The 20,100-nt window shown below is 34.2% G+C and overlaps 1 protein-coding gene across 4 annotated transcripts in view; it reads left to right on the top strand.

Annotated features, from left to right (window-relative positions):
* Nucleotides 1–20,100, top strand: part of ABI1 (abl interactor 1) — a 133,842-nt gene that overhangs the window by 103,690 nt on the left and 10,052 nt on the right. The window contains exons 3-10 of one of the 4 annotated variants that reach the window (XM_032396701.1): nucleotides 345–521; nucleotides 5,928–5,942; nucleotides 6,666–6,766; nucleotides 8,029–8,169; nucleotides 10,935–11,035; nucleotides 11,967–12,047; nucleotides 16,346–16,519; nucleotides 19,589–19,675. In XM_032396701.1, the coding sequence (XP_032252592.1) occupies nucleotides 345–521; nucleotides 5,928–5,942; nucleotides 6,666–6,766; nucleotides 8,029–8,169; nucleotides 10,935–11,035; nucleotides 11,967–12,047; nucleotides 16,346–16,519; nucleotides 19,589–19,675 (877 nt within the window). The remainder of the gene's footprint in view (nucleotides 1–344; nucleotides 522–5,927; nucleotides 5,943–6,665; nucleotides 6,767–8,028; nucleotides 8,170–10,934; nucleotides 11,036–11,966; nucleotides 12,048–16,345; nucleotides 16,520–19,588; nucleotides 19,676–20,100) is intronic. The other 3 variants (XM_032396703.1, XM_032396702.1, XM_032396704.1) reach the window with 3 other exon arrangements.

Genomic DNA, 20,100 nt, shown 5'->3' with positions numbered 1-20,100 from the left:
TTAAAGATTTTATTTATTTATTTGACAGAGAGACAGTGAGAGAGGGAACACAAGCAGGGGGAGCGGGAGAGGGAGAAGCAGGCTCCCCGCCGAGCAGGGAGCCCGATGCGGGGCTCGATCCCAGGACCCTGGGACCATGACCTGAGCCGAAGGCAGACGCTTAACGACTGAGCCACCCAGGCGCCCCATTAGTTTCCTTAATTTTGAAGGGAAAGATATAGTATTCACTCGAAAATAGACATGCAGTACCATCCTGTGGTCCAACGTTGTATATGGCCCAATATATATGGACATTATTTAGTTAATGCCTAATAATATTTTCTTTGTTCAAATTTAAAATACAGACCGTGGACATTCATAAAGAGAAAGTGGCTCGGAGAGAGATTGGTATTTTGACAACAAATAAGAATACATCAAGAACTCACAAAATAATAGCACCTGCAAATATGGAGCGTCCTGTAAGGTATATTCGGAAACCTATTGACTATACAGTTCTGGATGATGTGGGCCATGGTGTCAAGGTAAGCATTTTTATATTGTATTAACTTGAAATAATTTATCTGGTAAATATTTTGGATAGGAAATAGGGTAATAAAAATAATTTTCTTAATAGATTCTCTTAGCTAGTAACTAGCATTACAGTTTTCAAAGAACAGTTATTTGATACTAATTACACTAAGCTTGAGGCAGAATTTTATTTGTGAAATAGGTTGTATTCAAGAAGACAATAAAACTTAACATGGCTATTCATCAGTTAAGCCATTTGAGTCCTAGACTAATACTACAAATTTTATTTTGAATTCCATGTCTTGCTTTTACTACTGAATGAATATTTAAAAATAAAAAAAATTATATGCTTTACAGAGTTGGTTTAGAAAATAATTTGTAAATACTTTAAACCTTTTATTTCAAAATATGTATATGTGTTAGTGCATCTCTGTAGATGTGGCTATAGTTCCAGCAACTTACTAAGAATAAAAAATTGTATTTTGTTTTGTGTACCACCCCCTCCCCTTCCCCCTCCGCTGCTCCAGCAGGCTTTTAGGAAAGAGATTATTTGTTGCCCATGTTAATTTAGTTGCTCTTGAAGGATATCAGTAGCCTGTCAACTTCTTAGGCGTTTGTGGGTCATTTTGTAAACATACCGAATGACCTGAATTCTTAGCCATTCCTGCTCAGGATAAACAATTCCTTTTAAATTTGGTAGTCCCTTTTCTAGAGGACCATTATTTGATTTTATATCTGGTTTTCAGAATTTTTATAATAAATTTTTGGGAATCAGCTAGAATCTCGAAGCTTTCCCTAACTGGCTGATTTGACAAGTGGCTAGATCTGTTGCATTCTGAATTATTTGGGGTTCCTGATCAAGAGGGGAGTATAGCTGACTGACAGTACTGACTTTTATTCTACTCTCCTTGGACATTATTGGAATCTCCCCTTTACTGTCATGCTTGGAAGCTAGATGTAAAGTTGGAACACTGCAAATGTAGAGGAGGCTACTGGTTTGTTTCTTATATTTTTACCCAGGGGATGTGGCTAGGCTTGTAAAAGAGCTTAAATTCAATTTTAATTTAAGATATTTTAGACTAGATTGAGCTACAGGATTTGAATATTGAGAGTCTGGAAGAGCTCTTTTTGTATTAACTGCCTTGTGATTAAAATTGATGTAGATACACATACACCTATGCATGCATGTGCACACACACACACGCACGCACACACACTCACATTCACTTCTTCCCCTTTGGCCTAGTCTTGAGTTTTCTTTCTTTCAAAACAATACACATGCATTAAAAAAAAATCTGTCACCATCTTAGTGAATATCCTATATTATCCCTCCGCTAATAATTATTATTATTATTATTTTTAAAGATTTTATTTATTTGACAGAGAGAGACACAGCGAGAGAGGGAACACAAGCAGGGGGAGTGGGAGAGGGAGAAGCAGGCTTCCCGTGGAGAAGGGAGCCTGATGCAGGGCTCGATCCCAGGACCCTGGGATCATGACCTGAGCCGAAGGCAGACGCTTAACGACTGAGCCACCCAGGCGCCCCTCTCTGCTAATAATTATATTTAATAGTTTAATACATAGTACTTAGCAGAGTAGAAGATGAAAGCAAATTTTGCAAGGAAATTTTGGGTGAGAAAATGAAAGTGTTTCATCATATATGTATAAATGGGAAGTGTAAATGCCGCATAATATATTGAAAGTATGCAGATGTGAATTTTGGCAATCTGGTTTATGTAATAGGGATATTGACATGGGTTTTTTTCTTTCTTTTAACTTTTTTTTATTGTGGCAGAATATACATAAAATTTACCATTTAATATTTTAAGTGTACAGCTCTGTGGCACTAAGTACATTTATATTGTACAGGTTATTTTTTATTTATTTTTATTTTTTTTATTAAGATACTGAGTTTATTTCACATGTATGTACAGGTTATTTTTAAATATATTTTTGACTAGTAGGAGGGTGGATGGTCTGTGAGAACAGTATATCTTAAGCTGATATGTGACATATTTGTCCATATTTTGTTTCTGTGATATACAAATATATACACAATTATTTTTTCCCCAGTTGTCTCCTTGCCACTCTATTTCTCCTGTTTTCTGATTTCTCTGAAAGATCATTGCCAGCTTAATTAAATATTTCTAGAGCACAGTTAGAGGTATGTGAAGGTTAGAAATTTGGATAGTAATAAACAAATGCTAGGGGCAAAATTATGAGAAGGAAAAGAGAGAAGCTATAATTAGCTATAGTTCTAGAATTATTTTCTTATCTTTTGTCTACCACTTTTCTATTTAGAAGTTTGTTTTTCTACTGATTGGTAAGAGTTCTTTTTTCTGTTAAGGAAATGAGCTTCTTATATATTGGCAGATATTTCTTCATACTGTTGTTTGGCTTTTGACTTTGATGTTTGGGTATTTTAAAAAATATATACAGATTAAAAAATTGTATCCAAATATATTAATATTTCTTCTTAAAGCTACCAAGTTTCATGTTAAGGTTGCTATACTCCGAAATTAATATTCCATCATATTTTCTTTTGTGATGTAAATTTCAGGATTTTGGTATTTGTATTATTTAAATATTTATTTATTTATTTATTTTTTAAAAAGATTTTATTTATTTATTTGAGAGAGAGAATGAGAGACAGAGAGCACAAGAGGGAAGAGGGTCAGAGGGAGAAGCAGACCCCCTGCTGAGCAGGGAGCCCGATGTGGGACTCGATCCCGGGACTCCAGGATCGTGACCTGAGCCGAAGGCAGTCGCTTAACCAACTGAGCCACCCTGGCGCCCTATTTAAATATTTATTATGTTAAAGCATTTTATGCTTTGAAATAAATGGTTACACATAAATTTGTTAGGAATTAAAAATATGTCTTAAGTCTGGTTTGACTTTTGGAAACAGTGTAAGATATGGATAAGAGAATCCTAGTGTAAGGAAACTACCAGAATATATACATGAAGGAGAATGTAAAGAAGATGAACTTTATAAGAGAGCACAAGTTTTCAGAGTAAGCTACAGACTAGAGAAGACCTGAATACTTAGTAGAGACATTTAAATTTAAAAAAAAAATTTTTTTATTATTTATTTATTTATTTGACAGAGACACTGTAAGAGAGGGAACACAACCAGGGGGAGTGGGAGAGGGAGAAGCAGGCTTCCCTGCCGAGCAGGAAGCCTGATGGGGGGCTCGATCCCAGGACCCTGGGATCATGACCTGAGCTGAAGACAGGCGCTTAACGACTGAGCCACCCAGGCGCCCCTAAATTTTTTTTTTTAAAGATTTTATTTTTTTGAGAGAGAGAGAGAGGGAGCACAAGCAGGGTGGGGAGGTGGGGAGGGGCAGAGGGAGAGGGAGAAGCAGACTCCCTGCTGAGCAGGGAGCCCAACGCAATGCAGGGCTGAATCCTAGGACCCTGGGATCATGACCTGAGCTGAAGGCAGATGCTTGACTGAGCCACCCAGGCACCCCTAAATTTATTTTTAATTAACAGCTTTATAGCCTGGTTCATAATTTACAAAGGACTGACTTTCAATATATGTGTTTTTCAAAAAGACCATGTGATCTAGGATTTGTTACATTTTATTAGAGAAACTAAAGCTTTACCAAATGTATATAAGATGTATTTTATCAAGGTTTCACTTGTATTAAACAAAGGAGTAAGCTAATGAGTCATATATCAAAGAAAGGATTGGCTGGCCTTTTAGACTTTCAGCACCTGTGGTATACAAAGCTTACGATTTACTTAGGGCCAGAAGATAGGGAGGAATCAAAGAGAATTCTATTGTTTTAAACCTAAGATTCCAGGGAAATGGTAAAGTGGCTCATCCATAAATGTAAATGTTAAAGAAATGAAGTGAGATCTTAAGAAAATAAAAGTCTAGTTTGGTTGTGTTTTGGGGATATTTAAGTGGAATAATCTTGTAGGTTGCTAACAATTACAGTATTTTAAGCTGTAAAATACAGAGATTATTTTCTTCTAACACTCTGAAACTCAAACACGTCTGTATACATAAATACATGCTTGATAGAGGAGGCGGAGCTCCATGTAAGGTTAAAGGTTACACCATTGCATAGTAGCAGAGTTCAGCTAGAATTTTTTTTTTTTTAAAGATTTTATTTATTTATTTGACAGAGAGACACAGTGAGAGAGGGAACACAAGCAGAGGGAGTGGGAGAGGGAGAAGCAGGCCAAGTTTAGACTAGGATAGTATTTGCTGTATTGTAATGCTATCACATTAGTATATCTTATTTCCAAAGATAATAATGTTATTCAGGTTTACAGTTTCTAAATCCAGGTGTGATATGTAGCAGCTAGGTAGGATTCCAGACATTGATAAAAACGAGCAATATCATTCTAAACATATTAAAGAACACCAAAATTCTGGCATAATTTCTGGAAGTGAGAATATATCTAAGACAAAGTACATTCCTCCTTTGGTTGACTTTCTTAATGTTGTCTTTATGGTCACCTGAAAAATGGTAGATTCATATTTAGAAGGGCAAATGTTAAAGAATATATACAAGGTTAGACTCTATGACCTAAAGATGTTTCTTCAGTGGCATAGTACAAGTAGTGATGCTTTAGGATTATACACAGTATTTCATATTATTTATAGTACATATTACTTCAGGTGTAGGCTAGTCATCTTTCATAGAAGTAGCCTTTAGGATCAAAGCAATCATCTTCAGTTTTGAATATTAGCTAAACTGGTTCAGAAGAAAACTTAGAACTAAAGCAACCTACAGCTTCCTACTACTGTTGGCCTGCTCAGATTTAGATTCATACGTTACAGATGAGAGGGTTTCTAGACCCTGTTTGTTTATGCCTTAGTTAGAATCTGGCTAAGCTGCTACTGGGCATAGTGTTTTGTTTTGTTTTGTTTTAAACACCAAGGTGCTATGTCCTTTTCTGAATTTGGAAGCAACATGTGATTTTGAATTTTAACATTTACAGTTTATCAGTTTTTAAAATACTGTATTACCAGTCATCTAATGAATACTTGGGTATTGATGGTTCAGTAAAGCCTTAGGTCTTGTACACTGATGTCTTAAAGTAGCCTTACATTGAATGTGTTAGGTGTTTCTGTTTAAATCAATGTTTATCATCTGTGATTCAATTGGATTAGTTTCATAGGATAAAATACTGACCTAAGACATTATTGGACTTGCATGAGATCGGCATAATTAAGTGGTGGTTTCCTTATGAATACATTCTTTTGAAAAATATTTGATACATGTGACTATTTCCCTACTGCTTATGGATACTTTTTTCTTTATAAAATATTTGAAATATGGCTGGGTAAAAGCTTATTAACATGAATTGAGTAACTATAAATGTAAACGTGTCCTATCAGATATAATTTATTTAGAATTAATTTCTACTTTTTCCCCCCTTTTTTTGCCAACGTAAAGTGGCTAAAAGCCAAGGTAAGAGATACTACTTATCATTTGATCCACAGTATTCCCTCTATATTGATAGAGGCTGCAGAGCCACTAAAATTTGAAAACTCTTCCTATGTCTGTCTGCTTTTTTCCCATAGGATTTATGTAGATTAAATAAACTCAGTTCAAATCAGCAACATTTAGCTTGGATGTGTTAATATATCAAAGATATATTGACATCTGCATTTATATAGGAACATTAATTTTGCTAACATTTATTGCTTTGCTCATTTTTTGATAGTTGCCTTGCTTTTATTGACTTACAATTAGGTTTTCCAGACATATATGACTTTGTTACTGAATTGTTAAGATAAAGATGATTTTTATCTTAATGAATATTTTAGCAAGTTGACACTGAGATCTGTAGTTTTTATTAATGTACACATCTGAAAAATTTTGGGAAATCCAGTATTTGAATGCAGATAAGTTTGATCTCAGTGAACATGTTTAACAATAAAATAATGTAGAAAATCCAATAATCACACCTGTATTTGCCATAAATTGGTATGAGTAGCACAAGATAATAGGAGAAAAGCCAAGTGCAAGTGGTTTCTTGACTTTTTAAAATGTAGTACCAAAGTCTGTTATTAAAACTGTCTGGGAATCCTTACTTCACATTCTGATATTAAAAAAATAATAATACATGGTGTCAAAACACCAACAGAACAATTTGATATAAAAATAAAGGCTTTTCTTTCCACATTTTAGCATGGAAATAACCAGCCTGCAAGAACTGGCACGCTGTCGAGAACAAATCCTCCTACTCAGAAACCACCAAGCCCTCCCATGTCAGGCCGGGGAACATTGGGGTAAGAATTCAACTACATTTTACAAGAAAATCCATATGCGAAAGAAAAAGATGTTTCTGTGACTTAAGTAAGCGTATGGGTCCTTGCTGTGGGCCCTCTCAGTGTGAACTACCTTTTACAAATTCATTTTGGTTCTTATTTCCTTGAACAGAATCCAAAATGAATCTGCTTGTTTTATAATATTCTCTATAGACGTCTGTACTAGAAAGGTTCTTTTGTATATGTGTAAATAAGCATTATTTATTTTTTTAATCTCTTAATTAATTTTTTGGGGAAAAAAATAAGTCTAGCCTAAGTTTATTTCTAATGAAATTGCCAGAGGATTCCATATGGTGCTTTCACATGTGTTTACAATATTCATATTGCAGGACTTTAAACAAGCGGTGTATTTTATGTAGTTCAGCTTCATAGTCTGCACATCTTCTTGGCACCTGAAACTTAGGGACTCTACCTGGAGTACTCTTAACTGTGTTTCTGGTAATCTGAGGGTCCTTCGTACTTGAGCTTTGGGGGTAGGCCAGTTGGAGAAATAGAAAAGATAACAGTTGGTGGCTTCTTCCTTCTCAGTTCTCAGTGCAATAAAAATATTGAATATTGGTAAGAAATTTCTGAAAGTTCATCTTAACGCAGGAAGGCAAATAGTAGATTTCTCGTTTTTGGTAGAGGGGTGAGGAATGATTATTTTATAGTAACAGGGATTAATAATCAACATTTGTACAGAATCTTAGTTTCCATTTTCATTCTGTAAATCCCTAGCCCCTGAAAAAAAAAATACGAAGTTATTAAATAGAAAAGTTAAAACCATTTATTGAGAAATTTATGGCATTACATAGGATCAGAATGTACTCATTCATATATTTCTACACTGAGGTAGGAATAAATTGCAGGGGAGATACTTCGTTTTTATAATGTACAAGGACAGTGGCTTGTGGGTCACTGAGCTGGGAATAATGTATAATTCAAAGTTGAATATTATTGAGCATTTAAAAAATTACAGTCATTTTTAGAAATAAGGTTAGAACTTTTAAATCACCCTTTCCTATGGTTTTAATGAGAAAAAGTAACAAACTTTAGTTTTTGTGTATAGTAACAAAATTTATACACCCCAATTAAGATTTTTTTTTAAACAGAACTTATTATTACAAATTAAAGAAAAAAAAACTTGTGTTATACTTGGTTACAAAGAGACAATCACAGATTTTGGGGAAAATACCATTTAATCTTTCTTATTCATTATTCCTTTCTCTGTTATGCTTCTTTAGAAGAAATACTCCTTACAAAACCCTGGAACCTGTTAAACCCCCAACGGTTCCTAATGACTACATGACAAGTCCTGCTAGGCTCGGAAGTCAGCATAGTCCAGGCAGGACAGCTTCTTTAAACCAGCGACCAAGGACACACAGGTAAACCTTCAGGTTGAGTCTTTGAATATCTGCAAGTGGGGGTGGTTGATTGGTGACAAACTCCTATAAAGTTGCTGAGTAAAGTATTGCTCTAATGCTAATACAGAATATAAAAGATGAGGGGTGGTAATATTGTATGTTTCTATAAATAAATTTATGCCGTAATTCCTGTTCTTTAGGTTTTAAGTAAGTTTGTACTAATGGCAGATTTGCCACTATGTGTTTTGTTTTTTTTTAAGATTTTATTTATTCATTTGAGAGAGAGAGAGCTCATGAGGGGGGGAGGGTCAGAGGGAGAAGCAGACTCCCCGCCAAGCAGGGAGCCCGATGTGGGACTCCATCCCGGGACTCCAGGATCATGACCTGAGCTGAAGGCAGTCGCTTAACCAACTGAGCCACCCAGGCTCCCATGTTTTCTTTTTGATGGAGGTATAAATGTATATTTGGATCAAGGCCTAAGAATGGTTTTTAGAACAGTTATTTAAAAAAGATCAAGGCAACCGCTCTTAAATATTTTTGGATAAAAGATGAAATATCAGAAATTATACAACATGATTTAAACTTTATGAGGTTGGAAGAAAAAAGACACCTTAAATCTGAGGAAGAATTTGTTAAGAAGTTGATAGACTAGAATATCTAAGTTGTTTAAAAAAAAGTTCTAGAAATTACCTCCCCAGTGAATTTTTTAAAAACTTGATTATGGAGCATGATGTACATTCGGAAAAGCATACAGTCTATTAAGTATACAACTTGATGGTTTAACAAATTGAATATACCCACGGAACCATCCCCAGATCAGAAAATGAAATATTACCAGCAACCCCAAAGGTCCCCCTTAGGCCCTTTCCCAGTTATAGCCTCTACTTTCTTTTCCCCAGAAGTAGCCATTCCATGTTTGGGTACTTTTATAAAGTCCAACAAATTTATTGTATAGCTTAATTTATTTTATTATTATTATTGTTATTAGCTTAACTTTATAGCTTTATTTTATTCTTCGGTTTTATCTATCACTTAGTAACTTGGCAAGGGACCTCTCTACCTTGACTTTTAGGTTGGTATATTAGGGAAATTTAGCAAAATCATTTTGGGGGATTCAATTAAGTAGGGGTATGTCAAGCCTCTTAGGTTCTTTGTAATGGAAATTTGTTGTTACTGCTACTGTTAGTAAATAAATTATTATATTGATATCTGCAGTTACTGTAACAGGTCAGGTTCATTGAGGGCCAAATTCTTTTGTGTGTGTTCATTTTTGAATAATAAAGCATGGTTTTTCTCTCTAGTGGAAGTATTAATAGTTTAATCATATACGACAACCACTTACTAAGAGTTACTTCATTAGGTACAGGGATATGCCCATAAGATATAGTTTCATTTTCTAGAAGCTCATTCTGTTTTAATAAAAGGCCAGATTGTTAATATTTTAGGATTTGTGGGCCATATGGTCTCTTGCAATTACTCAGCTCTGTCATTGCAGCATGGAAGCAGCATGGACAACACATAAATGAATGAGCATGGCTGCATTCCAGTCAGACTTTGCATATGGAACTGAAATTTGGATTTCATATAATTTTAATGTATCATAAAGTATTATTCCTCTTTCAGTTTTTTTCAACTATTTAAAAATGACAAGAATATTCTTAGCTCACAGGTTGTAAAAATTGGATCGGGCCAGATATGGCTGTAATTTTCTAACCCCCATGTGAGAAACAGGGCATATAAGCCAATAATTGTAGAAGAGCATAGTAAGTACAAAAACTTCATATGTCTATGATGCAGTGCTGGCACAAAACAGGATATTGATCACCTGGCTTGAGGGAGTAGGGAGGCCTTCACATTCAGCAATTTATGGCATATAAACAGCTTGTTCTCTTTTTCTTTTTCTTCATTAACATATGATGATGTAATTATAGAATAATCATATTGGAGAAAAAAAATTTTTCTTAAACAGTGCAAGTTTTGCTCTCTTCAGTTTCTGGGCCTGTTGATTTTAAAGTCAATATGGAGCCTAAGGTTACACATGCACATATATACTTGTGCATACACGTACATGCACATGTTACTAAAACAACTGGATAGTGTGAGGTCATATGCCTAAAGGGACAGTAAATCCACAGGAATTAGAATAGTAAGGAATTGGTTAGAGTTTAACAGTATCGACTCTTCTAGAATGCCGCATGCTGAAGCTTCACTTTTTTGTTGTTGTTGTTGTTGGTTTGCTTCCTCGTTTTCCAGAAAGTTTCCCTGTCTTATCACCATTCTTTGAGATGGGATGGAGATTTTGGTACTAATTCCAGACTAAAACTGGTTACAGTTTTTATTAACTTCTGTAACATCTTGTACATTTTCTTTTGTGGCATCCTTCATGCTATTTTTTAACGTCTATTTTCCCATTCTCAGCTGTGAGCTCCATGGCAACATGGTTCATGTCTGCTTTAGTTACTGCTCTTCATAGTAGGTTTTAAATAAACTTTTGTTGGATCATTGTACTATGAGATTTTATTGGTCATTCATTTCTCAGTAGGATGATCTCTTCTGATGGTTCTGTGTGCTATGTTAGGACTGTACTGATTTCCAGTAGTTTGAGAAGTAGAGTAAAACACAACCACGTTAAGCATTAGGGTTAAAATTGTATTGAATACTTTTTATAAACTTTTTGTTTTGTATATTTAACACACACAAATATCATAAAAGGAGTATTTAGTGGCTTTGAATTTGTCTTTGGATAAATGTCTAGAATGGCTTTTTTCAAACTTGTTTCTTCGCAGCGGAAGCAGTGGAGGGAGCGGAAGCCGAGAAAACAGTGGAAGCAGCAGTATTGGCATTCCCATCGCCGTGCCCACACCTTCACCGCCCACTGTTGGACCAGGTGTGTTGTGTGTTGACGTGTTTTAATATGTGCTGGAATTCATGAGCTTTATTATGAAAGTCTGAAACAGTTACATTAGATAAAATTTACTTAGGAAATTTATGTGATTGTTGCTAGAAGAAATGCTAACAACAAATTTAAGAACATTTTTAGGGAGACTTTCACAGAGACTTTAGGATTTTGCTAGCTCTTCTTTCTTACATACAAAGCATATTACATAACATTATTAAATAGTTTTTTGGCCATTTTGCTCTGGAAATACTTGCCTTGGGCACTAGTCAGGAATGATATTTCTTATTTCAAGAGCAAACCAGTATTGTGATACTTGAAAGGATGAATGTCTTTAATGTGAATTATATACCAGTGAGTTGTTTTGTTGTTAATTGTTTTTTAATACCAGTGAGTTGACGTTGCTTTGTAGGCTGTTGTCTCAACTCTGGCGTTAGCTTGTTCTGTGACTTTACTATATTTATGTATAATATTCCATACATATTTTAGTAAAATGCTATGAATATAAAATGGGATTAAAATTGGAAAAGTGTTTTTACTCTTTAGATTATAGAAAAATTTAAGAAATCATTGCAGAGCATTAAATTAATCCCTTGATTTTTTTAGTAAATGAAATGAATACTTTATAGTGTTAAAAAATACATATTTAATAATCAAACTGTTAGGAAAAATTCTTCTCAAGGAGGTCGTTGAAAAAAGGAGAAAAAGCTGCTTATAAAAACGGCATATTTTACAGTTAATGCAGGTATGAACTCAATGTCCTTTTTACCTAGTAAAATGAATTCATATTCATTTGGACATGCTTTACATATGGGTGTCTTTTTTTTTTTTTTCCTTTCCAAAACTTGGTACTTTCTTACTGTTTCAGAATGTTTAGTTTTCTTTCTTGTCCTCTGACCTGAATTATAAACTATTTTATTAGAAAACATTTCTGTCCCTCCTCCTTCTGGAGCTCCACCAGCACCACCTCTTCCACCACTTCTCCCCGTGAACACTGTGATAGGTGAGATTGCATAACCACTGGAGTGATTTAACTTACTGTTCGTAATTCATAATAAACTCCTCTGTTAGACTGCTAGCTTTTATAGTTGTTAGGTTGTAGGTGGTAATACAAAGGTTAAAGTGTTAATCTAATTTACACTAATTTCTTCTGGTGAAAGGCCTCTGAAGTTACACAGTTAAATATAAAATCACATTCTCTGAAATGTGAAATGTTTTTATGCTTAATTTGTAACCAATTTAATATGGTTTGTATTTGTTGCTTGTTATGATTTTTAAGGAAAATTATAGCAGTGATTGTTCAAAAAGATATTTTAAAATTAGTAATTTTTTTTTACGTGAAACTTCATTTGGAACTCCCTGGTGTATACAGTCAAAGGATTGGGGTGAAGATGGGGGACAGGAGGAATTTAGATGGAAAAGAAAATGATGTGTGGTTGTGGGGTGCTCCTGAGGCTTTCCTATGGATCACAGTATGAAAAACTCTGATATAGCTCAGTACTTCTGGCATGTGGGATGCCAAGAAGTTTTTTTTTTTTTCTTCATCAGATACATTTAAATTGTTCCTAAATTGGAGGTGACTGGATTGAGCATATTAGGAATTCAAAATACACAGATAGGATGAAACCATTCAGCCTAGAAATATACAAGAGCAATAATCCAGATAGAAATGGATAATGAAATGTTTCAAATGACAGCTGAGTTTCAGCTTGGGTGAAATAAAGCTGTATAGCCACATCTTTTCAAAACATTGAAAAGGGGCAAATGGAGATAATAAAAAGAAGACCCTAATAATAAAAATTATTGCCAGAAAATCCACGTGAAAAAAAAGTCCCCAACCTAGTTAATAATCAGGAAGATGAAAGTTAAAATCACAGTGAGATACTATTTTATATCCACCTTATAGGTAGAAATGTAGAAGTTTACTAGTACCCAGTGTTGATGAGGGTGTATAGTAACAGGAAAGTACACTGCTGGTGGGAGTTTATTAGTTGATACACTTACTTTGGAAAAGTAATTTGTTGTTACCTAGTCAGGTTGAACAGGTTTCTACCTTAGATTTAATATTATTTCTAGATATCTGCCCTAGAGTACTGGTTCTCAGAATATGGCTAGAGGTCCCCAGGGGGATGCTAAGATCCTTTTATGGAGTTTTTGGGGTCAGAACTATATTCATAATAATACTAAGACCTGTTTGCCTTTTTCATTCTCATGTACTACGGTGGAAGTTTCCAGAGGCTGTATGACTTAGGATAGAATCATTGCTGTGACAGCTAACAGAATGTTTATTTGTATTTTGTATATTCATGTGTTTTAAAGATGTGTCAGTTTTAATTTCTGTTATAGTAATTACCTGTTGCTATAACCCACCTCTGCGAAAGCTTTTTGAGGTTCTCTAATTTTATTTTTATTTTTTCAGTGCTCGCTTCGGCAGCACATATACTAAAATTATTTTTATTTTTTCAGTTTCAATCATTTAATTTATTTTTCAAATATTCATAAATGTAAGGTTCTCCACACACAATCAGCCCCATCCAGATATACTGAAAACAAAGAAAATACTGTTTTCCATAGAAAGTAAAATGGAAAGTTGCACAGGATAAGACATTACATTTCACTAATTATGATTTCTGCATAAGGTGAATCTACAAAATCACCACGAGTATTACTTAAATATTGGGCTGTCAATCACCGTGCATTTTTTCAACTCTGAAGAATACTTCTTTGGGATAACTAGAATAAATATAATGATGAGATTCTCTAATTTTAAAGAGTGGACACTAAAACCATAAAATTTGAAAACCACTGTCCTAGGGCAGTGGTTTTCAGAGTGTGATCCCCAGGCCAACTGCATTATCATCATAGGGGAACTAGTTAGAAATGTAAATTCTCAGATCCCATTTTAGACCTCCTCACCCAGAAACTTTGAGGAGTGGGGCCCAGCAGTCTGTATTATAACAAGCCCTTGAGGTGAAATTCTGATCAATGCTGAAGTTTGAGAACCAGTGTTGTAGAGAGACTCAGGAACCACATTTAGGAATGTTCACAGTAGTAGCATTGATATTAGCAGAAATCTGGATGCAGCCCAAATGTGTAATCACAGTACAATGGATAAATAAATTGTGGCATGCTCACATGCAAATAAAGCAACAAAAATGGATGATAACAATATTGATATGCTTACCACCAGGGATGAATTTTTTTTTTTTTTAAGATTTTATTTACTTATTTGTAAGAGAGAGAGAGACAGGACACAAGCAGAGGGAGCGGCAGGCAGAGGGGGAAGCAGGCTCCCCACTGAGCAGGGAGCCCGATGCAGGACTCGATCCCGGTACCCTGGGATCATGACCTGAGCCAAAGGCAGATGCTTAACCGACCGAGCCACCCAGGCATCCCTCCAGGGGTTAATCTTAAATAAAAAACAAAACAAAACAAAAAGAGCAAGTCAGCAGCATGCATAATAACTCCATTATAAAAGTTTATAAATTATAACTTATCTGTGTTTTGTGTATTGTTTAAGGTTATATATATCTGTGACTTAAAAGAACGAAACTGTAAAGAGAGAATGTTTAATACCTTTTGGGTTTTGGGATCTAGAAGGCACAAACAGGAAGCTTTGGTGATACCGGTAATACACTGTTTCGTGGAGCTGGGTATTTATCTTATTTTTCTTTAAATCATATACAAAATAAATATTTACGTAAATAAATTAATATATAACCATTACATACATTGTATACATATTAGTGTATATATATAACTATATTGTATATATAATATTTCTGTATATAATGTAATGATATAAATCATATACCCATTGGTATTATGATTTATTACATAATAAAACATTAAAGTAAATTCTGAAATAGGCACAGTTTGGAAATGCTGAATGGTTGGTTTTCAGTTTTAGATCACCAAGGAAAATAACTTGGATTTCATATACTTTTTATATAAGTCAGAGAAGTATAAAAAATCATTTTACAGAGATCTCCATTAAGAGATCTCCTCTTAGCTCTATGGAAACCCTAGCTATCCAAAATTTCTTATTCATGAAGGCTCTTGAATAGAATTATTTTTAAAATGTGTTTCTATTTAGAAAATGAGCATGGGGATGATTCAAATAATTAGTGACTGCCTATGGCTTGGGAGCTCCAAAATGTTAAGTTTATTAGCACTTTTTAAAATGAACAACCTCTGCTGTATGGTTTTATGTAATAACTTTTATGACCTCTAGGAGAGGTGGAATTACACAACTGAATGAAAATAAACTTGTTTTACTTAGTCTGGTTAGATGTTTGGGTGGGGCAAAGAGGCTAACATTAATCCTGAAGTTACCTTTGGAAAGTATGGTTAACTTTAGAGGCTTTGAACTTTATTAACCTTTTAAATATTAAACTTTTGAAATGTTGGTAAAGATGGTGTTGAATAAAATTTTAAGAACTGTTAGTACTTTAGTCATTCTAGATATGCATGATAATAAAAAAAGATTGTTTTGGGTATAAGATGGAAAAAAACCCTCCAAATATGGAGAAAGGTAATGGATCTTCTATATAAAGCTACTTTAAAATTGGAAAATTATTTCACAAAGTCTAAAATTATTTACAGTTTTGGCAGTTACAAAAATTTAAGTGAAAGGGGAAGTATGTTGTTCTTAAAAGTTTGGAGGTAACAAATCTGATACTATATATAAGTACTTTGAAACTAGAAATTGTGCTTCTCATAAAAATGATTCTGCTATCATATGTATTTGATTATAACTGCTAACACAATAAACATTCACATAAATATAGCAGTATATGTGGAAAATATGCTAGCCTGTTTACATTTTATAATTTAACCTGTGTTCCTGAAGATTTGGTGATGGAAAAGGAAGTTTGTAAACCAACTGTCAGTACATTCACATCTGAAAACCGATGCGTTCCATTTCATATTACCTTTTGGTACTTATTTTGTTGGGGAGACATAGTTCACATGTAAAACCTATGTATTCTAAAATGATACAGAAAAAAATTACATACAATATTAGCGAAATACCATTTGGGATTCTGCTAAATTAAAAGGTCTAAGAATGTTACTTATTTTACTTTTGCAGCTTTCCACACAGTATCTGTTTTTCCTTTTGTTTGTAACTTCAGAGAGCTATTTGTGTTTTACCTTCACTTTTCTCTTTATTTTATGCTGTGGGCTTTAAAAAGCAATGAGTATTTCTTACTGAGAGTCCCCCTCTCTTTGTTCTGCCATCGGAGGTCACATGTTGCTCAAGTTCTTTGTTGGTTGCTTTTGACTAATGCTTCTCCGCAGCCCCGGGCTCAGCTCCTGGTTCCCAGTATGGCACAATGACCAGGCAGATTTCTCGACACAACTCTACCACTTCCTCGACATCTTCTGGTGGATACAGACGAACTCCCTCTGTGACTGCTCCATTTTCTGCTCAGCCTCATGTTAATGGAGGTCCACTTTATTCTCAGAATTCAAGTAAGCTTGTGCTTTGCAGGTGTACAGCAACAGTGGAGTTCCTTTTGAAGGAAATTATTTGAAGCTGTTGTTCTTGCCAGTGATAGACAACAATTGAAACCATGCTATTTCATGTTTATTTTTGCTTTAGGAAGTCAGTCCTTGAATCCTGCCATTTTAAGAACTACTGCTTATCACAAAAATAATTGCTTAACACTTTCAAAAAAAATTCAGACTTACTGAATATACTTACGTACTAAAATTTAATGGTTTAATGTATTTTTATTACTATAAGTAGAACTAGAGAAGAAAAATACTGAAATTAAGCTGAGTTTATTTTTATTGGCATGTTTGAGACACTTCAGTAGCAGTGAAAGTAAGAACATTGTGAAAATTTTTCTTTAATACAGTGAAATTGCTGGCTATCACTTTTAAGCTTGTTAACCTGTACTGAAATGAGTTCAAAACCATTAAAAACATTTGTGATGCCTGCTTATTCTGTCTCTAATCACTGTAACAGTGGGGAGGATTTTCTTCTGATTTCTTTCTCTTCATGTCAAATTGCACATCTCAACACTAACTGCAATCAGTGTTTTTAAAGGCTTTAAGATATTTAAAGATAAGAAAATAGTTATAATGGCAGGGAGTACGAATTGCTTAGGGTAATCATTAATTTCACTTTCCGTGTTAGGATGCTTAATTGACAAAGGAAAAAAAAAATCTGACATGAGCCTGTTGTGCAGTATTTATTATTGGCTTTAAGAGGCGAACACTGGGCATAGACTAGAATACACTTTCCCATGTGGCGCTTGTAACTACTTTCTAGAGCTGCATGTTGTATTAGTAAAAAACACTGAGTACTCCCTGTTTCCCTAAGAAGTTGGTTTTAAGTTTATTTATAACGTGTGTTCTGAACATGTATTTTATAGCAGAGCTAGAGGAAAGTTCTTTTATTTATTTCCAATGTAAATTTTAGAGTTCAAGATTGTGTTGTAGCAAAAAACTCCTCTAGGAATTGAAAAACACTTTAGCAAAAATGTCAAAATTTACAGATAATCCCCAAATTTATACAGTCCTTTTCCAGGCTAAAATTTTCATCTAGGCTACCTACCAAGAAACTTTACCCGTTAGAATTTTATCTCACATTTTCCCTGATTTCCTTTTGGTAACAGGAGGTAGCTAGAGTCTGAGTATTACATGGATTATCTGATTATTAGCCTCAGTAATTTCATGATCTTTTAATTTTTTTTCCATAATATGTTGTGTTTTTAGATCCCATCTTTATGTTCTTTATTTTTCTTTGCTTCACTTAGATACTTAGTTCACTCTGCAAATAGGGTTTTTGGTGACACTTCACCTAATATATGTTTGTGTAGTTATTTTAACAGTGCTCGGTGGGTTACTTATTCTCAAATAAGACCTTTTCATTACTAAGTGACTATATCTTTTAGATATTATAAAGGAAATTTGGACTCAAATTTTAAAAATATGATGTGTCAAAATAACTATCCATCAATCTGAGTTACTGTTGGTGTTGTAGTAATAGTGGTAGTAGTGGTGGTTGCTGTAGTAGTAGTAGGATGTAAATGTTTTTAGTGTTTTGATGTGCATATTTCCCCTTCTGTCCAGACGTGGTGGTAATGACTAGTATCTTCATAGCATAGCTTTTCTTTTTCTCTCTTACTAACCAGCATGTCTAGTTACTAAGGTTTGTTTCTAAACAATTTTTTTAGGCTTGTGGGAGGTTTGTTTTGTTTTGTTTTTAAATCAAAACTGTAACATTTTATTTATTTAAGAGCCTTCTATATCCAAAGTATCAGAATCAATGAGGACCAGTTTCATAGTGAATTGAATGTTAATTTTAGCCATACAATGAATATTAATGTAGTTACATTGCTTTGGTAAGTTATTGCTGCTTTGAATACTGAACCTCTTTCAAATTTTTATGCTTACCAACAAAATTTATACATTGGGTTAATTGAAACAACCTTTTGGTTAAATGATCCTTGGGAACTAATAAATTGTTTTTCTCTGTCAATTTAGTGTCACGTTTTGGTGACTGCCAGTAAACAGAATTTTGGGAGTCAGTCCTGTTGGCTTTTTCTAAGCAATCTTTGGCAGTTACTGTCTTGTTAAAAATGAGACACAGTGGTAAACTTAGGAATGTTTACTTCTAGTTTGCTACAGTTTTTAATACATTTGTTGCCCACGTGAGCATTTGATATCAATTTCCTATAAATTATGTCCTCTCCAGAAAGAAATTGGAATGTTTACAGCTACTCAGTGATTTGTTAGAAATTACTATAATGCAGATAATTGCATATTTTAACCTGTTATGAGATCAGGTTTCCTATTTCAGAACAGTGATAAAATGAAGGAGGTCACTTGTGAAGTACTTATCCTATGAAACTCAATGAACAATTAACATGGTATGTGGAACACTCTTATTCCCTAGTTAATTTAGGAGGGATATCTTTACAAATAAAATTGTTACCTTAGAAAATAATAATGACCTTGTTTTACAGTAACAAGGGTTTTTCCTGGAGAGCTGTGTATAAATTTAGATATAAGAACTGTTTTTAAAGGAAACCTGTGATTGATGGTGTCTTTATATATGGAATAAACAGCTATTCCATAACATATTTATTTGGGTTCTAATTTACAGCATTACCTTAAATCTAGACATACCTGCTAGGTTATAGTGATATGGCAAAGACACAATATCCTGGAAATATCGCTGTTACTCATTTTTTTAAAAGTCTTTCCTTAGAATTTGAAAATTCATTGCATGAAAATGAGTGTGATGGTAAGCTTAAATCTTCCCCTAACAGTATAACATTAGGATTAAATTAAATGTATTTTTAAAAATTAACCAGTTGGCTAAGCAACAACTCAGTTTAGGTTGGCTGGTGGGAAATGAACAAGGTTCTGCAGGTTTTTGTTTTGTTTTTTGTTTTGTTTTGTTTCATTTGCAAACTGTTCTTTGCGTACTTATGTTTGTGGTCCTTGTAACTGACTTCTGCTTTTTGTTTGTTTCCTTTTCTTTCCTTTATCTGTTGTACTTCCCCCATACTGTGTTGTTGCTGCCAGTATCTATTGCTCCACCCCCTCCCCCTATGCCTCAGTTGACTCCACAGATACCTCTCACAGGCTTCGTGGCCAGGGTGCAGGAAAACAGTAAGTTTGGAAAAACTGAGCTGTCAAAGAGTAGAGGCTGTCTCCTTATAGCATGCATGGCTGATGAGTCATCATTTTCTTACTTTTATTGAGAAGCTAATCTTATCTTGAAAATAGGTTCAGATATGTTTTTGAAACTGAAGAGCACGGTCTTCAGTTTTTTCTCTTGTGTGCATGATTACTGACCCATATAAATTTCAAAACTGCAACTTTCTTATTTACATGATCTAAAACATGAAATCTGATCTTTGCAGATTCTTAAGGAAAGTGTAATGAAACAAAATTCAAATTGTACGGAAACTACCAGCTTCTAATAGTTATTAGGGGAATTAGAAAACATTTTGTATTCTGTTGCCAGCAAATTCATGAGCATATAGAGTATGAGATTAAATTTATTATGCATTGGGGGCAGGGTTTTTTTTTTT

Source organism: Phoca vitulina, unplaced genomic scaffold (genome assembly GCF_004348235.1).
Source record: "Phoca vitulina isolate PV1807 unplaced genomic scaffold, GSC_HSeal_1.0 scaffold93, whole genome shotgun sequence".
Taxonomy (NCBI): domain Eukaryota; kingdom Metazoa; phylum Chordata; class Mammalia; order Carnivora; family Phocidae; genus Phoca; species Phoca vitulina.
The sequence above is the reverse complement of the archived record's forward strand: the minus strand, read 5'-3'. Positions and strand labels throughout refer to the sequence as shown.